This window comes from Muscardinus avellanarius (assembly GCF_963383645.1).
Source record: "Muscardinus avellanarius genome assembly, chromosome: X".
NCBI classification, from domain to species: domain Eukaryota; kingdom Metazoa; phylum Chordata; class Mammalia; order Rodentia; family Gliridae; genus Muscardinus; species Muscardinus avellanarius.
The window spans coordinates 50,568,493-50,590,679 of NC_137792.1; the positions used below are offsets into that span (position 1 = coordinate 50,568,493).

Consider the following 22,187-nt stretch of genomic DNA (forward strand, 5'->3'; position numbering starts at 1 on the left):
CACTGGCTCAGATAAGCAGGATAGGCTTTGTTCAGTCTCCTCCTCCTCCTCCCTCTCCTCCCCCTCCTCCTCCTCCTGTTCAGTCTCCTCCTCCTCCTCCTGTTCAGTCTCCTCCTCCTCCTCCTCCTCCTCCTTCTTTTTTTTTGCAATACCGGGGATGGAACCTAGTGGCATTCTACTTTGGAGCTACATGCTACACCCTCAGCCCTATTTTTAAAAATTATTTTGAAACAGGGTTTCACTGATTTGTAAAGGGCCTAAGTAGTAGCTAAGGCTGTCCGCGAACTGCGATCCCTCTGTCTCATCCTCCCAAATGCTGGGATTACAAGTGCGTGCCACCACATCTGTCTTGTTTAGTATCCTTCTGTATTATTTGACTCTTTTTTTGTTATCGGGTATTGAACCTAGAGTTATTCTACCTCTAAGCTACATTCCCATACCAGTTTTATTCTTATTTGGAAACAGGGTCTCACTAAGTTTCTGAGAACCTCACTAAATTGCTGAGGCTGGCTTCAAACCTACAATCCTCCTGTCTCATTACAGGTATGCACCATGAGGTCTGGCACTCCTTTGCAATGCCAATAAGTTCATGTGCGAATCACCTGTTGTTGTAAAGGATATTTTTATTTTTATTTATTTTTTTTGGTGGTACTGGGGTTCCTGGAAGCCCTTCTACCTCCGGGCTACACTCCCAGACCTATTTTTACATTTTTATTTGGAAACAGGGTCTCCTAAGCCAGCGCGCGCGGCTAGCTTCGAACCTGCGCGATCCTCCTGTCTCTGCCTCCCAAGCGCGGGGATTACAAGCGTGCGCCACCACGCCCGGCCCATAAAGGATATTTTTAAAAGAATCCTACCACTGAATTTCTAAAATGAGTATCACTTTTATGCTTAAAACATGGGGAAAATCCAATAAATATAAAACTTGTAGCAAAACCCTGAAACATCTTCTGTCTGAACCACTGTCCCCTTAAACATACCTTAGTATTGGCTGCCAGGTAAACAGCATGCTCTGTTGAGACAGCATCACTTGGATAGAAAATAGTACAGTTGGAAACCGCTCGGAACATGGCCAGGTCCTCCAAGGCCATCTGGGAGGGGCCATCTTCACCTGAGAAAGCCACACCCAACAAAACATGAGCACAACCCCTCTAGTAACCTGCCCTCTGCCTGCCTCCTCACTCATTCTTGGGAATCAACAACTTTTATTGCCACAGGGTACCCAAAGCTATAATGGAAGCCCCCCAAATGGTCAAACTATGATGTCATCATAATTTATACTAAGTTTTCACATGTCTATTTTCCTTGAGATTTTACTGAGAAACCCTAGAGTTTGTAAACCTTTCAGATCAATGAATGGAGACTGTCACTTGGAACTAATGTGCAAGCAGATGTGACAGCCCTTTTCCCTGAGAACTGGTGGTCTGAGTTGGCCCCAATGAGTCTCTGACCCTGTCCTCTTCTCCTTAGGTTGCTTTCCTCAGGCTCTGTCCTTCTTTCTCTGCTCTTTGACCTTCTTTTCTCTTTTCCAAGATGCTATGTTTTTCAGATTGAAGCACTTAACTCATTTTTCCAGGCCTCCCAACTAGTTGAACATAACATATCTTTGGGATACCCTAGGGTGCCTTAATAACTAAGTGTACCATCAGGTGTATAGCTGGGAACAGCTTATCGCCAGAAACACCATGGAAATTGAAACTGCAATGTATACAAGTGTGGCTTGGCTCTTGTCAGCTAGCCACAGAGGACTATAACTGTGCACACTGCCTTGCCTAAGACAACTGTCTAACCTTAGAAGGTCACTGCCTCTCTGGATTGGACCTAGAGTCACTTCTACCTGTAGCTGACTTGAGTTTCAAACCTATACTGAACCCATCCTCAGGCAAAGATTTTGAGCCCCAAAGTCCTACCCACCCTGCAATGTTGCTGTGCCCCAGCTACCTTGGCTCTCTGTTCTCCTCTATCCCTGGATGACCACCTGTGCCTTCAGCTTTGTCCACATAGCAACTCTTAGCTGTACTCAGTCTTCTCATCTAGTTGAATTCCCTTAGCTCCCCAGTATACATCTCTAGCATTCTAGCAGCAAATTTAATCAATTACATCTACCCAGATAGCCTGTCCCACCACAGGCACCTCAGGTGTTATCTTTACATTACTTCTGCCATTCACAAATATGACTCCTTGCCATCTCCCAAGTGAGAAACTCCTGGAGACATACTTTTTGCTTTTTACACAGCTTTGGACCCCTACCTGTTAGTAATACTTCCTTCTTTCTCCACTCTCTCTTATATCCAACATTGAGTTTTCCACCCTCCTGTTAACTTGGACATTCCTTTAATCTAACTCTTGGGCTTTACTGTTTCCTATTGTGTTCTTCTAGCCTTCCCCAGCAGGTTATTGCTCCAAAACTGGAGTTTTCATCAGCATACTTCCCTGCACCATGTTTCTCAAGGGTTCCCACTACCTCAAGCAGGCCCCCTTCCATCTTTGTGGGGCCCAGCCAGTCAGAATCCTCTTCCTTTCCTTCCACCTGTGATGCTCATCCTAGTTATACTGACTGCAGAGGACAGAAAAGAATTCTGAGATTCTGTGCTGTCCCTATTCATATCCAGTACATGGCAAGACACAGAAGAGGCCTCAGGACAATTATTCTTAATGACTGAGAGTGGGCATTTTTGAGTAACATGAAGAGATTCCTCTCAAAGGTTACCCAGAATATCCAAAGCATGATATAGTTTTTTTAAAAAACATGTCCTGGAGAGCCCAACATTAGGGTATCATAAGTATAAAGTTCAAGGAAACACATGGTGATATTTCTCTGCAAAGGATGAAGAAAGTGATTAAGATGACATTCAGAACTAGAACTCATACCAGCAGATACCCCACAGTGGGAACCAATGAGGTTGACATTAATTTGAAACGTGGCTCCCATGCGGATCTGATCAAATGTTCGAGTCAAAAAGGCAGCAAAGGTGCTAGCAAAAGCAATGGTCCGATCGCGGGTGGCACATCCCAGTGCCACGCTCACCTGCAACACAAAAATCAATTAAAATATCCCAAGATACCCACCTTGTTTAGATAGCAGTCCTAAGATAACCCCTACAGTTTACAAAGCAGACTGCTCTGCAGTCTTAGAATCTTTCCTCCCCATTCTTCTTTCTCCAACCTTCTGTACCCTCCCTTTCTGATGGTACACTTAACCCTGCTCCACCTGAGGAATACAAAGTGAAGAGATGGAGAGTCTCTCATCTGTCCCATTTACTCCCACTGCACCTACCATGTGCCACTGCCTTTCACTTTCCTGAGAATTACCTGACCACTGGTCATCTTGGATTCCATCTTTCTTTTGCATCCTCGATCTCCAATCATGCAATGATTCCCCTCTCCCCTGGCCAATGGAATCACTCTCTTCCTTTCTTTTAGATCCTGAGTGCCATTTACATACATGCCAGTACCTTCCAACTCCACTCTCCTATTCTGTCTTGTCCTCCTCCCTCCAGAGACTGCCCACATCTATGTTGCTCTCCACAGAAAACTTCTTGAAAAGTTGTCTACAGTCCTTGTTTTCACTTAATCTTCTCCTCTCTCCACAGCCTACTTCATCTAGGCTGTCATCCTCATAAATGATCTAAGCTAGCACCTCACTTACTTGACCTCTTAGAAGCACCAGGTATTTCTCAAGGCATGTTCTGCTCCAGGTTTCCATGTTGCAACAGGTCCAGTCCTGCTGCCTCACTGGATGTGCTTGATCATATACTCTTGCCGATGGGCAGCTGGAGGGACTCCTCCAGGGTCTTACTGACTCTTCTTCATTCATTCCCTGGCTCTTGGAGGCCATATCCAGCCCAAAGCTACTCAGGTATGACCATTTTAGCCACCTCTACTTTTTTTTTTTATCACTATTCCTACTTCTTCTGGAACTCCAGGCTAATATACCCCAGTAAGCTTCAAACTAGAATATGAGCATCTCTGGGAACAAACAAGGACTCTTAAATAGGAATATGACTGTGGCTGGTTTAAAAGTCAAAATCCTTGACTCTGTATCAACTGGGTTCTGCATTCATTTGTCAAATAAAGGGTCAGTGATCACTTTTCCCACTATCTCTAATATTCACCTACTAGCAATCTAGCCCTCAAAATGCATGTTCTCACCTATTTTAAAATCTTACAGATGACAACCTTTTATTTTTTGGTAATGGGGAATGAACCTAGGGGTATTACATTTCTGAACTACACCCCAGCCTTTTTACTTTGGGGTACTGAGAACTGAAAACAGGGGCATTCTACCTCTCAGTTATGCTCCCTGCCTGCCTATCTATCTATTGAGTGGTGGAGAGAATTTAACCCAAGGGCATTCTATCTCTGAGGTACACCCTACCCCCTTTTTCGTGGTACTGGGGATGGAGCCTAGGGGCATTCTACCTCAGAGCTACTATATCCCTAGCCCTATTTTTATTCTTTATTTTGAGACAGGGTCTCATTGAGTTGCAAACAACCTCGCTAAGTAGCTGAGGCTGACCACTGTCCTCCTGTCTCAGCCTCCCAAATGCTGGGATTATAAGCGTGACTCACTATGCCCAGCTTCCTACCCCTTTTTATTTTTGTTTTTAAACAGGGTCTTGCTAGGTTGTTGAAAGTCTTGCTAAATTGCTGAGGCTGGTTTTGAACTTGTCATCACCCTGTCTCAGCCACCCAAGTACTGGGATTACAGGTGTCCACTACCATGCTTGGAAAAGCTCCTGATTTTTAAATGATGGCACCTAATTTTAATATGTTAAGCACTACTTGTTCCAAATAACAAGTGGCAATAATCTGAGAACTGGTGACCGATGGTTTTATCCCTAGAGGAAAATCACTGAGCTATTTAGGGCTGTTTTTAGCCTCTATGACATAAAGACAGACAGCGGTATAGACCTTTATAAAGTTCAAAGAGTTTTAGTGCATTAACTCCTTTATCTCTTAAGAGGGATGTGTGTGCATAGAAGACTCCCTGAATTCTGGGCAGAGATAACAAAAATTTTACCTAGGGTGCCAGATCTTACTGGTATTCCTCTGTGTGTGTGTGTGTGTGTGTGTGTGTGTGTGTGTGTGTGTGTGTGTGTATAACTGGGTATAGAACCCAGGGGCATTCTACCTCCAAGATACACCCTCAGCCCTATTTTAAAAAATTCTTTATTCTGAAACAGGGTCTCACTAAGTTGCAGAGGGTCTTACTAAATAGCTGAGGCTGGCTTTGAACCTTGATTCTCCTGTCTCAGCCTTCCAAGTACTGGGATTACAAGTGTGCGTCACCATGCCTGCCTCTTACTGGTATTCTTGAGACTGCAATTAGTACAGCATTTGCCTATTTGTGTTAGGCCTTGTATTCCAGCAGAATACAAGACAAACACTGTATTCTTTGTGGCTCCTCAACCTATTTCCTCTGGGTGGCTATAGGACTGCCTAGTTATGGGAAGAACTGGGCAGAAAGAGCTACAAAAGGGAGCTCAAGAAGCTTTGGGCCTGGAGTCCTTGGCGTTCTGCCTACTGACACAAGGTGCTCAAAGGATGCTGGGAAGACTATAGTTTACCTCCTAGCAGAGCTGGAAGCCACCTCTCTGACTCTATCTTGGTTACTTGCCTTCTATTTCAGTGGCAACTTTTTTCCAGTCTCTTAGCTTTTATGAATTTTGGAAAGGAAAAATACAATACTGGGTGGGCCTCTGATAGTCAAGTACAAGACCCCAGAGCCTCACAAAGCATACTCACCATGTTCTGCTCAGCAATAAAACACTCGATGTAGCGCTCAGGGTGCTCTTTCTTAAATAGCTCAGAGAAGGTAGAGTTCTTGGTGTTACTATCCAGCACAATGACTCTGTTGTTTGAATAACCCAGCTTAGCCAGAGCCAAACCACATGCTTTCCGAGTAGCGACCTAGAAGAGTCAAGTGTCACTTTCAGAATGCACTCGGAAGGTACAATTTTGTAAAATTAAAAATTGTTACCTTGATGAAGAAAGTAACTTTTGATTCACCAGTTATCTTTTCCATCATAAATATGGATTGCTAGTCAATCTTGAAACCATAGCTGGCTCACTGAGGATCTATTTCTCAAAAATGTCTTATATATATAAGCTAATGTGGTACCCAACTTTTTCTTGAATTGTACTTTTTACTTCACAGACTCCTAATACTCAAGGTTTTTTTTTGTGTGTGTGTGTGTTTGTGGTACTGGGGGTGGAACCCAGGCAGGCCTTCAACCTCCGGGCTACACTCCCAGACCTATTTTATATTTTATTTGGAAACAGGGTCTCTTAAGCCAGCCAACCGGTGAGGTCCTCCTGTCTCAGCCTCCCAAGTGTGGGGATTACAAGTGTGTGCCACCACGCCCGGCTAATACTCAGTATTTTTTTTTTGCGGGTCTGGGATGGAACCCAGGGGCATTTGACCTCCGAGCCACACCCCCTGCCCTATTTTTATTCTTAATTTTGAAACAGGGTCTAAGTTGCAGAGGGCCTCACTAAGTAGCTAAGGCTGTCCGCAAACCACGATCCTCCGGTCTCAGCCTCCCGAATGCTGGGATTACAAGCATGTGTCACCACACCCGGCTAATATCAGTTTTTAAGCAGGAAAATATCCCAAACTCAACAGTGAGATTTCTGACATTAACTGTTTTCTTTGTATTCTCTAACTTTGTTACATTGATTGTTTTACTGTCTAAAAATTCAGAAATAGCATTTTATTTGAAACATTTGCCTCAACTGAATTTATTCTGACCCATCAAGATAGTTTAAAAAGTTTAAATTCAAGCCAGGCATGGTGGCGCACGCTTGTAATCCCCGTGCTTGAGATGCAGACAGGAGAATCACGCAGGTTCGAAGCCAGCCACGTGCGCTGGCTTAGGAGACCCTATTTCCAAATAAAAAATATAAAAATAGGTCTGGGAGTGTAGCTCGGAAGTAGAAGGGCTTCCAGGAACCCCAGTACCACCCCCCCAAAAAAAAGTTTAAATTCATTTTCCAAAACATAAATGCTTCTATGACTTTTTAATTATAAAACTGATTATACCAATAGAAAAACAGAAAGAACTATAGAATAATGAAGCAACAGAGAATTCTATTAGACTAATGTTTGAAAATGGACTGATTTTAGACATTAATTTAGGGAAGACCTGACATCTTTAAAATATTGACATTTCCTATTAAAATACAAATTTTGGAGGAAAAACACAGCTTGGTAGTGCTTCAAACTGGTAAGATACAGAATTACTGTATGACCTAGCAATTTTATTCCTAGGTGTGTACTCAAGAGAAAACATATATACCTGCATAAAAACTTGTACACAAATCTACAAACAAGCATTATTCCAAATAGCCAAGGTAGAAGCAACCCAAATGTCTATCAATGGATGACTGGATAAATAACATGTGGTATATCCATAAGTGGAGTATTATTCAGCCATAAAAAGAAATGAAGTACTGCAATGCAGATGATTCTCAAAAATATTGTGCTAAGCAAAAGAGACCAGACACAGAAAATTTACAAATTGTATGATCCTGTTTATGTTGAAATGTCCATAACAGGAAAATACAGAGATAGAAAATAGATTAGTGGTTTACAGAAGCTGGGATTAGAAGAGGGAGACACTGATAATAGGCATGGGGTTTCCTTCCTTCCTTCCTTCCTTCCTTCCTTCCTTCCTTCCTTCCTTCCTTCCTTCCTTCCTTCCGGTGGTACTGGGGGTGGAACTCAGGGGCCTTCTACCTCCGGGCCACAGTCCCAGACCTATTTTATATTTATTTGGAAACAGGGTCTCTTAAAGCCAGCCGAAGCTAGCTTCGAACCTGCGTGTTCCTCCTGTCTCAGACTCCCAAGTGCGGGGATTACAAGCATGCAACACCATGCCCGGCTGGCATGGGGTTTCTTTATGGAATGATACGAAAAATTTTATTTTGGTACTGGGGATTGAACCTAGGGAGTTTCTATATCCAGGATATTCCCCAGATTATGTGCATGTGTGTGTGTGTGGGGGGGTGGTGGTAATGGGGATGGAACCCAGAAGCATTCTATATCTGAGCCACACCCTTGCCCTTTTTTTTTTTTTTTTTGGTGGTACTGGGGTTCCTGGAATCCCTTCTACCTCTCCGGGATACACTCCCACGGGCTACACTCCCAGACCTATTTTTTTTTAACATTTTTATGTGGAAACAGAGTCTCTTAAGCCAGCGAGGCTGGCTTCGAACCAGCGCGATCCTCCTGTCTCCGCCTCCCAAGCGCGGGGATTACAAGCGTGCGCCACCACGCCCGGCCACCCTTGCCCTTTTTTAAAATTATTTTTTGAAACAGGGTCTCACTGAGTTGCAGAGGGCCTCACTAAGTAGCTGAGGCTGCCTGCGAACCGTGATCCTCCTGTCTCAGCCTCCCAAATGCTGGGATTACAAGTGTGTGCCACCACATCTTAACCCTTTATTTTGAAACAGAGTCTCACTAAGTTGCAGAGGGCCTCACTAAGTAGCTGAGGTTGGCTGAGTAGCTGAGGCTGTCTGTGATCCTCTGGTCTTCTACCTTCAAGCTACACCCCCAGCCCTATATTATTCTTTATTTTGAAACAGGGTCTCAGTAAGTTGCAGAGGGCCTCACTAAGTAGCTGAAGCTATCCGCAAACCCAGATCCTCCTGTTTCAGCCTCCCAAGTACTACAAAGCATGCGCCACCACACATGGATAAGGTCCCCCTTTTAAAAACACATGTTCATAATGATTAGCATGGAATTGTATCGTTTTCTCTTAATTCTTTAAATGTTCTCTGCATTTATGATATTTCCTCTTTTTGTGGGTCTGGGGCATTTGACCTCTGAGCTACACTTCTTGCCCTATTTTGTATTCTTTATCTTGAAACAGGGTCTCAAAACGTTGCAGAAGGCCTCACTAGGTACCTGAGGCTGTCTACGAAAAATGAGATCCTCTGGTCTCAGCTTCCCAAACGGTGGAATTAAAAGTGTGTACCACCATGCCTGGCTGATATTTCCTCTTTTTTTGTGGTACTAAGGGTAGAACCCAGGGACTTTTCTACCTCTGGGCTATACTCCCAGACCTATTTTATACTTTATTTGGAAACAGGGTCTCACTAAGTTGCTGAGAGCCTCACTAAGTAGCTGAGGCTGGCTTTGAACCTGTGCGATCCTCCTGTCTCAGCCTCCCAAGCACTGCGATTACAAGCATGCGCCACCACACCCAGCTTATTTCTCTTTTTAATTACTAAATTTTACATATTTATGGTTTTTAATCGCTTTCAGTTGGCTAACTAAAGACTTCTTTACTATATTAGTAATTCAGAGAGTCAGCTCTTAAATTTTCTTAGTAATGTGACTTTTTTTTGGTGGTCCTGGGGGTGGAACCCAGGGGCTTTTCTAACTCTGAGCCACACTCCCATACCTATTTCATACTTTATTTGGAAACAGAGTCTCACTAAGTTGCTGAGAGCCTCACTAAGTAGCTGAGGCTGGCTTTGAACCTGTGCTATCCTCCTGTCTCAGCCTCCCAAGCACTGGGATTACATGCATGTGCCACCATGCCCAGCAATGTGACTCGTTTTTAAGTTCCTATTTTTGACAAACTAGCCTACTTCCCTAATAATTTTTCCTATTTATACCTCTTTTAAAAAATTAAAAAAGTTCCCATAATCCTTTCAGACAAACACTTAACAATTTATTGTAATTTCTACAAATAAATTTTTGTGCCAGGCATGGTGGTGTACACTTGTAATTCCAGTACTTGGGAGACTGAGACAGGAGGATCACAGGTTCAAAGCCACCCTTGGCAACTTAGCAAGGATTTCTGTAACTTAATGAAACCCTGTTTCCAAATAAAAAAATAAAATTGAGCTGGGGGTATAACTGGTATAACTAGGTAGAATACTTCTGGGTTCCATCCCCAGTACCAAAAAATACATTTTTGTATGCTTTATAATATGTGATCACTCCGTTCAAAATATCCTACACAAGCCAGGCATGGTGGTGCATGCTTGTAATCCTAGCTGGGAGGCTGAAACAGGAAGATTGAAGATTTGCGGCCAGGCTCAGCTACTTAGGGAGGCCTTCCACAACTTAGTGAGACGCTGTTCCAAAATAACGAATAAAAAAAATTAGGCTGGAGGCATAGCTCAGAGGTAGAATGCCCCTAGGTTCAATTTCCAGCACCACAAACACATAAAAAATATCCTACACAAAAAATAAGATTAGCGAGGTGTGATGGTACACACTTGTAATCCTAGTACTTGGGAGGCTAAGACAGGAGGATTACTGGTTTGAGGACAGCCTCAGCAACTTAGTGAGACCTGTTTCAAAATAGGAAAATAAAATAAGCTGGGTGTGGTGGCACACACTTGTAATCCCAACATTTGGGAGTCTGAGACAGGAGAATCACAGTTTCGTGGATCCTACTTAGTGAGGCCCTTTGCAACGCAGTGAGACCCTGTTCCACAATAAAAAATAAAAAAGTAGGGCTGGTGGTGTATCTCGGAGGTAGAATACCCTTGGGTTCCATCCCCAGTCCCACACACACAAAAATAAATAATAAAAATAGGGCTAGGGGTATAGCTCAAAGGTAGAATAACCCTGGGTTCCTTTCTCAGTACCACAAAAAAAGGAAAAAAAATAGAGCTCAGGGTATAGCTGAGAGGTAGAATACCTCTGGGTTCCAATCCCTAGTACTACCAAAAATAAAATAAAATAAAATAATGCTCTGGTGCTTTACAACTTTATAATTCTGTTATAATCTGAGCAAGCTTTTAGCCTCTCATGCTGGGCTGTTTCCAATTTCAGTATTATAACCTATGTTATAATCAACATTCATTCCAATAGACATATCTGCATACTTAACAGATTTTTTTGTGGTACTAGGAGTTGAACTGTGGGTTTTTTTGTGGTATTAGAGGTTGAACCCAGGGACATTTTACCTCTGAGCTACACTTCCAGCCCTATTTTACTTCTTATTTTGAAATGGTCCCACTAGGTTGTTGAGGGAATAAGTTGCTGAGGGTGCCCTCGAATTCACAATCCTCCTGTCTCAGTTTCTCAAGTACTGGGATTACAGGCGTGCACCACTACATCCAGCAGATGTGAATTTCTATAGAACAAATTACTGTAAGTTGCATAGCTAGTTTTGAAGGGTATGAAAAGCTGAAGTGTTCAGATATTGCCAAAGTACCCTTATGCTTTTTAATTTGTTTTCTAATTACTCAAAGTGTTTAATTTATCTGTTTCATTTTTTGGTACTGGAGACTGAATCAAGGAGCATTACACCTCTGAATTAAAACCCCAGCCCCCCTGCTTATGGTACTAGGGATTGAACCCAGGGGCATTCTACCTCTGAGCTACACCCTCAGTTCTATTTTATTTTTTAAACTTTGAAACAGCGCTTTGCCAAGTTGCTGAGACTGGCCTCCCAAGAACAAGTATGACAAGCGTGCACCACCACACCCAGCTCTCCCTCCCCCCACTTTTGTGGTATTGGAGATTGAATCTAGGGGCATTCTACCTCCAAACTGTACCCCTAGCCCCTTTTTGTGGTACTGAGGATTGAACCCAGGGGCATTCTACCTCTAAGCTACACCCCCAGCCCTATTTTTTATTCTTTAATTTGAAACAGAGTCTCACTAAGTTGCAGAGGGCCTCACTAAGTAGCTGAGACTGGCCGTGAACCTGCGATCCTCCTGTCTCAGCCTCCCAAGTACTGGGATTACAAGTGTGTGCTACCATGCCCAGCTACACTCCCAGCCCTTTAAAATATATTTTTTTTTGTTTTGAAACAGTCGGTGTAGGTTGCTGAGTATCTTGCTACTTGTTTAGGCTGTCCTTGATCCTGTGTTCTTATCTCAGGGTCTCAAGTGCTGGGACTACAGGTGTACACAATTATGCCTAACTAATTCATCTGTTTTAAATATATATTGCCAGTATAAGAAAGCCTGATCAATATTCAAAATTTATAAATAAGAATCAGAAAATAGCCGGGTGTGGTGGCGCACGCTTGTAATCCTCGCGCTTGGGAGGCAGAGACAGGAGGATCGCGCAGGTTTGAAGCCAGCCGCACTGGTTTAGGAGACCCTGTTTCCAAATATAAAATAGGTCTGGGAGTGTAGCTCGGAGGTAGAAGGGCTTCCAGGAACCCCAGTACCACCAAAAAAAAAAAAAAAAAAGAATCAGAAAATAATTCCTTCCTCCTAGCCTTGCCATTTCATTTCCTCCAAGTCTTGACCCTATCATCTACTTTAGGTATGCTATAATATGCCACAAAGCAAGACATAATAATAAAAACTGCTGGGCATGGTGATGCACATCTGTAGTCCCAGCTACTCAGGAGGCTAAGGCAGAGGACTGCTTGAGACCAGGAGTTTGAGGACAGCATGGGCAACATAACAAGATTCACACACACACAACCCACAAAAACCTAAAAGGCTTTTATATTCAGGGTTTCATGCATAACTCGATTACTTTTTGAGAAACTGGTTTTTGATGAATTGGGCTGCTTCCTTGTGTAATCCAGAGTGTTAAGGTCAAAGATCAGCCCATCAAGGTCACCATTCTAGGTAGACAGAAAAACAAGCAATTTGTTGTACGGTGGACTGTCAGACCACAAACTAGAATTAAGAAGCAAGAAGTAGCACCAGATGTTCATAAATAGCAATTCACCAATAAAAACTCAGATCTAAGTAAGCGTGAAAGCAAAAAGTAAAAATCAGAGGTAAGAGAACATAAACCAAGATATTACCACTAACAGTGCAGAAATCCAGAGGATTATCAGAAACTACTTTAAAAAAACTATATTTCAAAAAATATCCAAAATCTGGAAGAAATTGACAGCTTTCTTGATAAATACAAGCTTCCTAAATGGAGTCAAGAAGATATAGAAAATTTAAACCAACCAATAGCAATCAAAGATATTGAAGCAGCAATAAAGAGACTACCATAAAAGAAAATCCCAGGACCAGATGGTTTCCCAAGTGAATTTTATAAAACCTTTATAGAAGAGCTAATCCTAATACTACTCAATCTATTTTGTGAAATAAAAAGAAACGGGACTCTCCCAAATACATTCTATGAAGCCAACATCAAATTAATACCCAAACTGAATAAAGACAGTTCAAGAAAGGAAAACTACAGGCCTATATCATTGATGAACTTGGATGCAAAACTGCTAAATGAAACACTAGCAACATGCATTCAAAACCACATTAAGAAAATACCATAATCAAGTAGGGCTCATCCCAGGAATGCAAGGCTGGTTCAACATACGAAAATCAATCCATGTAATTCATCATATAAACAGAACCAAAGACAAAAATCCTATGATCATTTCAATAGACACTGGAAAAGCATTTGACAAAATCCAACATCCATTTATGCTAAAAGCACTACAGAGAGTTGTAATAGAAGGAACATACCTCATCATCATAAAGGCAATCTACAATAGACCCACAGCCAACATCATATTAAATGGGGAAAAACAAGCCAGACATGGTGGCACATGCTTGTAATCCCAACATTTGGGAGGATAAGACAGGATGTGGAAAAGTGGAAACTCTAGTACATTGTTGGTGGGACTGCAAATTAGTACAACCACTTTGGAAAACAATATGGAGGATCCTTAGAAAAATGGGAATGAACTTACCATATGATCCAGCAATACCACTTCTGGGTACCTACCCAAAAGAATGGAAACCAAACTACCAAACTAATGCATGCATGTCTATGTTCATAGCTGCACAATTCACAATTGCCCAACTATGGAACCAGCTAAGATGTCTATCAACAGATGAATGGATTACAAAACTATGGGATATGTACACAATGAAATTTTACTTGGCCATAAAGAAAAACAGAAAAACACAATTATGTCATTTACAGGGAAATGGATGGAACTGGAGAACATTATGCTAAGTGATTAGTTAGTCACAAAAAATAAGATATTGGATGCTCTCCCTAATATGTGGAAGCTAGGGATAAAGTGGGTCATAGGAGGAACTCTAGATGAAGAAGGAGATACTACAGATGAGCAAATAAGGCAACCTAACTGAGGGGGATGGGAAGGAGGAAGAGAAAAATTCCCTAATGTACATGATGTACATTTACAAACATATCAAAGTCAATCACTAAGCCAAACATGAGAAGAAGGGAGGGGGTAGGGAATAGGGAAGGAATTAGGGAAGGGCTAAATAAACATTTTTTAAAAAGAAAGTGAACCCATCTTTCCTCTCTTTTTTTGGTGGTATTGGGGGCGGAACCCAGAAGCTTTCTAACTCCGGGCTATACTCCCAGACTTATTTTATATTTTATTTGGAAACAGGGTCTCACTAAGTTGATGAGAGCCTCACTAAGTAGCTGAGGCTGGCTTCGAACCTGTGTGATCCTCCTGTCTCAGTCTCCCAAGCACGGGGATTACAAGCGTGCACCACCACGCCTGGCCCATCTTTCCTCTTTTAATGATTAAGTAAATGTCACACTATTTAATAACTGGTTTACCCACTGATATCAGGATAAATGAAGGATCCTATATATTTAGGAAAAAAGAAAAAAAAGAGAAAGCATGTTTATGTACATGACTTTTAGTCAATTATCCACGTTTTTGCCTACCACATCGCCAACTTCGTAAGCAGGTGGAGAGGTCATTTTTATATCCTCAACGTTGACTTGAGGTGAGTCCTCAATAGGTGGTTGTGGTATAAGGCTCCTGTTGGTCTGTATCTGACTCTCAATTAATTTGATAATTGCATCTGCTCTTTCCTTTGACATTGGCTTTCCATACCAACTTTCTGCATCTTCAACATCTGCAAAACAAACAAACAAACGCCATTCATTCCAAATATTTACGTCACCTGAAAGATATTCTAACAAAAAAGATGAAAGTCTAGGACTCAGGAATAAGAACCTGGAATAGAGGGGTTGGGATGATATTGGAGTCAGAAAGAATAGCCTGATCAAAGGCCATGTGAACTTTTAGGGGACCATTGGCCCATGTGCTGGTAAATGGAAGAATGAAGGAGATGAGGCTAGAAAGGCAGGGTGAGACTGCAGAGAATGCCATTCTTGGCTATGATAAGGCATTTGGGTTAGAGTAGGAGAAGTGAATGCTCAGACATACTGCAGAAATATTACTATGGTAGCAGTATTCATACTGCTTAGAAGGAAATCAGCTACAAGTGGACAGACTCCTCCTGAAGCTACTGTGGTTCAGGAGAGATGACAGGAGCTTGGCAAGTCGTGGCAATTGTGATGGGGAGGAAGCAACACATTTTATGATATACTTGAAGGGAATAGATATATGTAGGAGGGGCACATAAGGGAGAGACAGAGTCAAGGACAATATCCACTGTTCTTCCAGAGACACTTCAAGAAATCTGTTAATTTACCAAACTGGAGTTAACAAAGTAAGATCATATTTTCAGGAGGAGTCATAGAAGTTTTAGAATGTTTATATTAGTAGTTAAAAAAACTAACACACCCTTTGCAATGGTTTAAACTTGAGATGAACAATTTTGGACAATAGCCTTAAAATGTGTATAAAGTTAGGTTTTTGAAATTCCTTCTTCTAGCCCCCAGTTCCACAGCTGCCATTTCCAGAGGCAATGCTTTACTAAGTTCCTGTGTGTTCTTCTAGATGATCTTGGCCCAGCTTCCACACACACACGCACACACACACAGGTATATGCGCACACACTTATTCACAGGCCTGCCTATACACACAACATACTTTCTGATTCTACTAACAGTGAGAATCATTCCTTGTTAGCTCTCTGATGGACTAGCCATTCCCTCACACAGGCAGATAATCACTCTTGTTAGGAGTTTGGCCTTCCTCACTTACCTTAATCAGACATGTTATCTAGTGAGAGCAAGAGAGAAAATGAGCCTCAAGCATGTGTTGCGGGCATTACCCCTGTTCACTAAGGAAGGCATCCATGTGGCCAATCTAAGCCTTCTTCTGCCTCTTGTGCTGTGCAGACAGAGGTTCTGGTATTATTATTTGTGGTACTGGGGGTGGAACTCAGAGGCTTTCTACCTCTGGGCTATACTCCCAGACCTATTTTATATTTTATTTGGAAACAGGGTCTCACTAAGTTGCTGAGAGCCTCACTAAATAGCTGAGGGCTGGCTTCGAACCTGTGTGATCCTCCTGTCTCAAGCCTCCCAAGCGCAGGGATTACAAGTGTACGCCACCACACCCGGCCTATTAATATTATTGTGTGTGTGTGTGTGTGTGTGTGTGTGTGTGTGTGTATGTAACTGGGGGTGGAACCCAGGGGCTTTCTACCTCCGGGATATACTCCCAGACCTATTTTATATTTTATTTGGAAACGGGGTCTCACTAAGTTGCTGAGAGCCTAAGTAGCTGAGGCTGGCTTTGAACCTGTGCGATCCTCCTGTCTCAGCCTCCCAAGTGTTGGGATTACAAGCATGCCCCACCATGCCCGGCTCAGACAGAGGTTCTAAATACCCAGCAACAGGAAAGAAACACTTACTTGGCATGCCCCGGCCCTTGAAGGTCTTGGCAACTATGGCAGTTGGCTTGCTTTTCACTTGAGCTGCTTGCCAGAACACCTGGCACAGTGCCTCCACATCACGGCCATCCACCACGTAAGTATTCCACCTGTCAATGAAGATGCCAGATTACCAGGATGAAGGGGAGCAGAAGAGAAAGAAGGTAAAGCAAGAAAAGGCATGGTTACCCAAAAGCTTCGCAGCGCTTCTGATAGACCTCTATGCAGTGCTCGAGAGGCAGGGTGCCACCATGTCCCAGGCGGTTCACATCAAAGATCACCACAAGATTGTCCAAACTGTATTGGGAAGCGAAGGCCAATGCCTCCCAGACAGAGCCGTCTGAGGACTCACCATCTCCAAGGAGGCAGAACACTCGGTAGCTGAAATAAGCCAAGAAAGATTTAGGATGCTATTGGGCAATTACCTGGACCACTCAAGCAAATGCATTTTAAAGACAAAGGAATAGACTGAAGATTAGAGAAGCTGCTTCAGAACATCAGGTCCTTAAGACTATTTTTCTTCATCTATTTTGTGCGAGCTCAGAGGCTGAGGAAATAAAGCTCTAAAAGCTCAGGCCTCAGGGGATGGGCTTCACCTTTGGCTAGCTTTTTCATTCCAGTGGTAAGACTTTTTAGCTGCTTCTGCTGCTTCTTCCAATCAGCAAGCAAGATGACAATAGGAGAATGGGAAGAAAGCATTTCCCTGATATACCCAAACAAAATTTACCATTTCTTAGTAAGTTTCATTTTTAAGCACTGCCACCTTGTATTTTTTATTTTTGTGTGCTTTTATTGATGCATTATAGACTCACATCCTAATGTAAATCATATTGACAATGGTATACATGCACATGCTCTTGGTGCCTGTCATCCCCATTTCCCTCCCTCCCACCTTATATTTCTGATCTTATTTCTTTTACAATAATCCTAAAAATTAAAATTTTCTACCTTAGGAGCTTATGTTCTGTTGTAAGCAGCATATTTTTCTGCAACAGAGACAATATGAAATACTTATACAATAAAACATATTCCAGACCTACAATGAAACATATTCCAGACCTAAAATGTTTTAAGTTTAAAACAGTTATTAACCCCAGGATAAGAGCTAAGAGAGAAAACCAAAGATGAAAAACTTCAGCAGCCCTGTGGGAAATGGAGCAGAGTAAGAAAGCAAAATGAAGCACTTCCAGAGTCGTGTGTTAGAACTAGGACCAGCTCTTTGGGGATTTTCCCTACACCAAGGAGCTAGGTGGCTATACTGAGACCCACGGAGAGTGAAGCTCCCCATTCTGGAGAAACTGAACCTAAGGTACTCTTGACTCATGCCTTTTGTGTACAGTAGAGGGCAGTAGGAACTTCTGGGACCAGGTAAATTGTTGAGGTCCTGCTTCCAACACCACCAGCAGCTGAGCATAGGCCCCACAACAAAGAGATTGATCTGTTTGTCTTAAAAAGGGGGGAACCAACTCAGAAAAACTGTTATTAACATTTAAGGCATCTAATTAAAAGGCAAATACATACATGTGTTCATTCTACAGTGAAGTTCAGGAGAAATGGAAAACACAGAGCTCTCTCTCAGGAAGACTAGCATTATACACCAGGGCCTATACTGTAGCGACTACTTGGATCCTAACCAGAGATTCTTGAACAGTTTTTCCACAAACATGATTTCTTTACTGCTTAATACTTGGTAAACAAGACTTTCAAAACCATCTCTAGCTTCCCAAACTAATGAACTACAAAGTCAAAGTGAGAGGATAGGGCTATAAGAGGATTTGGTTAAGTGCCTTACCTGGCCTGATCGAAGTACTTTCCAGTATAGGCCATCCCACATGCAATGCCCAGTCCTTGCCCAAGCCATCCTGTTGCCATATCAACAAACGACAATTTCTGTAAGAGAAGAGGGGCCAAATGAACCCAGGAATAGGTTTCAGTGTGGTGTCCAGTGTTGAGAGAAGGCTATTCCTACAGACTTATGGCAGTGTCCTGTCAGAATGACCCCTATTTCCCAGCTGAGTGAATACTGTTTGCTATACCCACATGCACTTCAAGTCTGAGATCAATAAATGGACCATGGGTCAAGCCCATTGCCTACTGTGGTCTGGAAACTGAGGTGATTGCATCGTGCAATGAGGGTGATTTGAGCTTTGGGAACACAGAGGAGGAACACAAAGTGCAAAGCAGAAAATGTAAAGCATTTTCACAAGGCCCTTTCTCAAGCCATATACAAAGTTGATCTTTTGGAGAATATAGGTTCTTGAATAGAAATCCAAGATCTGGGCATCATGGTTTATACTTGTAATCCAATCTCAGGAGTCTGAGCCTGGAGGATCACAGGTTCAAGGACAGTCTCAGCAATTTAGTGAGGCACTCAGCAAACTAGTGAGACTGTTTTCTTTTTTTTTAACTTTTTTATTTTTTGGCGGTACTGGGGGGGTGGGGAGACAGACAGAGACAGAGACACCCAAACACTAAATTTTGTGAGTTCCCTGGTTTGTACAACTCAGAGCAACTGAGAGTTTAGAAGCAGTCGTCTAGGAATGCTGATGCTAGAAAGTGAATAATTTTCCCCCACCACTCCGCAGCCTATCTGCTATGTCCAGTTTGCATACACTATGTTACCTCTGTCCCATGGAAAGAATATGGTCCTTAGAGGGCCCAAAGGGCATGCCAAAGGACTGCTGCTCTGGTGGGAGATGCCCTGTTCCTGAGCTTCCAGATACACTGAATTTATTTAATAACTTCTACTGCTACATCAGCCTGACCACCAACATCCCCTGCCTCTCCCTATAGCCACTCTTAACCCAGACACCAAGGGGAGCTGGTTAAAACTTAAGCCAGCACAGTACATCTCTGCTAACTGTCCACATCCTTGCACTGACCTGTCCACTTCAGCCCTCTTCCTACCCATCCACCCATCACTCAGGGAACCATGCCCTTCTTGCTGGCTCTTGAACACAATGGGAAAATAGATGTCTGCCTCAGCCTTAGCACTTGCCACTCCCTCTACCCGAGTGCTTATCCTAGATAGGAGCACAGTTCACTCTCTCACCTCTTCTACATTGCTACTCAAACACCATTATGGAGGTTTTTCTGGACGATTCTCTTTCTTTCTTTTTTTTTTTTTTTTTGGTGGTATTGAGGTTCCTGGAAGCCCTTCTACCTCCGGGCTACACTCCCAGACCTATTTTTCATTTTTATTTGGAAACAGGGTCTCCTAAGCCAGCGTGCGCGGCTGGCTTTGAACCTGAGTGATCCTCCTGTCTCTGCCTCCCAAGCATGGGGTTTACAAGCGTGCGCCACCACGCCCGGCCTGGACGATTCTCTTTCAACTAGCACTCTGTCCCCTCTCCATTTTACTTGGTTCCAGAATGCTCAGTCCCACTGAACATGCTATCTATGTACCAGTGCGTGCTTATCAATACCTTGGATAGACAAAGGACACTTGTTACTCTCATATTCTTTTTTTTGTGGTACTGGGGTTCCTGGAAACCCTTCTACCTCTGGGATATACTCCCAGACTTATTTTATACTTTTTATTTGGAAATAGGGTCTCTTAAGCCAGCACGGCTGGCTTTGAACCTGTGTGATCCTCCTGTCTCCACCTCCCAAGCACAGGGTTTACAAGCGTGCGCCACCACGTCTGGCTCATATTCTTTATTTGAATCTCTGTGTACTTTTCTGACTTTTCCTGACATTCTCCACATGTCCTCAGCAATTCCCTTTCAGTTTTGTATCTCTAGTCTAGCAGAACTGAAGTTACTTCTAACCAGGTCTCTGGCTTTGTCCTCTTCTCCATGGCTCCTCCTCCTCAGTCCTGTAAACAAGCTTTGGGTCCCAGCTGTCTTGTGAGCTCTTGGAACAAATGCCCTACAATGCCATGGATCATGTGTGAGATCGACACTCAGACTGATCCTGCTTCTTCCTGGCTGTAAAGTGTGACGCAAGATGAAAAATAACAAGTACCTCTAGCCCAGAAACCCTCAGTGCGATGACAATTGTGAGGGAATCCAAGAACATGATAGTGAGTGACGAGGCCAGGCCACAGCATGTGGCTGTCTAACACAGTGTATTCTACATGAGACACACTAAAGATATGGTTGCTTGTGGGCAGCCCTAGAGCCTCAAGAGCACCAATGGTGAAGGTCCTGACTGCTCTTGCTTATAATGTATCCATTTACTTTATTTCTAGTCAAAATCACCAGGGACTATGCTGCTTGTATTTTTCTCTTTGCCCTTATCTGATGAATATACTGGGAAGTCCATTTAAATCTAATTATACTGACAGCAAAAGTTGTAATATCTAATGATAGTCTAAGCATTATTTTTTGTGGTATGGAGGGTAGAACCCAGGGGATTTTCTACCTTCAGGCCATACTCCCAGAACTATTTTATACTTATTTGGAAACAGGGTCTCACTAAGTTGCTGAGAGCCTCAATAAGTAGCTGAAGCTGGCTTCGAACCTGTGTAATCCTCCTGTCTCAGCCTCCCAAGCGCTGGGATTATAAGCGTGTATCACCACACCCAGCTAAGCACTAATTTTTATTTAATGGTATTGGAGATTGAACCCAGGGGCACCCAGCCCTATTATTTATTATTATTATTATTATTATTATTATTATTATAGGGATGGAACCCAGGGGCATTCTACTTCTAAGCTATACCCTTAGCCCTATGGTTTAGTCTTTCTCTTTGTGGTACTGAGGGTGAAACCCAGGGGCTTTTTCTACCTGTGTGATCCTCCTGTCTCAGCCTCCCAAGTGCTGGGATTACAAGTGTGCGCTGCCATGCCTGGCTTAGTCTGTGTGTGTGTGTGTGTGTGTGTGTGTGTGTGTGTGTGTGTGTGTTGTTAGGGATGGAACCCAGAGGCATTCTACCTTTAGGCTACACTCCCAGACCTATTTTCTATTTTATTTGGAAACAGGGTCTCACTAAGTTGCTGAGAGCCTCACTAAGTAGCTGAGGCTGGCTACGAACCTGCATAATCCTCCTGTCTCAGCCTCCCAAGTACTGGGATTACAAGCATGTGCCACTACGCCTGGCCTTTTTAAAATTTTTGAAACAGGGTCTCACTGAGTTGCCCAAGGCCTCGGTAAGTAGCTGAGGCTGTCTGCAAACTGTGATCTTCCTGTCTTAGCCTCCCAAATGCTGGGATTATAAGCATGTGCCACCACGCCCAGCTTCCATTTTTACTGTAAATGTTCAAGTTTTCAGACAAGTTGTAAGACCAGTACAGTGAATTTCCATATACCCTTTACCTTAATTCATCAGTGCTTACCAATGTACCACATTTACCCTATCTCCCTCTTTACACACATACAGAAATTTTTGCAGTACTAGGAATGGAACCCAGGGCATTCTACCTCTGAACTACATCCCCAGCCCTATGTTTGATTCTTTATTTTGAAACAGGGTCTTACTAAGTTGGAGAGCACTTAAGTAGCTAAGGCTGGCTGTGAATCTGCCATCCTTCTGTCTCAGCCTCCCAAGAACTGGGATTAAAGTGTGTGCCCCCATGCTTAACTTCCACTAACTATTTTTTTACTTATTTGTGGTACTGGGGATTGAACCCAGGGGCATTCTACCTCTGAGTCACACTCTCAGCCCTATTTTTGATTCTTTATTTTGAAACAGGGTCTCACTAAGTTGTGGAGGGTCTCACTAAGTAGCTGAAGCT

At 42.8% G+C, this 22,187-nt stretch overlaps 1 protein-coding gene across 2 annotated transcripts in view; it reads right to left on the reverse strand.

Annotated features, from left to right (window-relative positions):
* TKTL1 (transketolase like 1) overlaps positions 1-22,187 on the reverse strand; it is a gene marked incomplete at its 3' end in the record, with an annotated part of 38,591 nt that overhangs the window by 9,769 nt on the left and 6,635 nt on the right. For both annotated transcript variants that reach the window (XM_080719468.1, XM_080719469.1), the window contains exons 3-9: positions 18,302-18,399; positions 16,699-16,890; positions 16,492-16,619; positions 14,606-14,799; positions 5,749-5,913; positions 2,872-3,028; positions 981-1,111 (exon numbers count right to left, since the gene is read on the reverse strand). In XM_080719468.1, the coding sequence (XP_080575594.1) occupies positions 981-1,111; positions 2,872-3,028; positions 5,749-5,913; positions 14,606-14,799; positions 16,492-16,619; positions 16,699-16,890; positions 18,302-18,399 (1,065 nt within the window). The remainder of the gene's footprint in view (positions 1-980; positions 1,112-2,871; positions 3,029-5,748; positions 5,914-14,605; positions 14,800-16,491; positions 16,620-16,698; positions 16,891-18,301; positions 18,400-22,187) is intronic.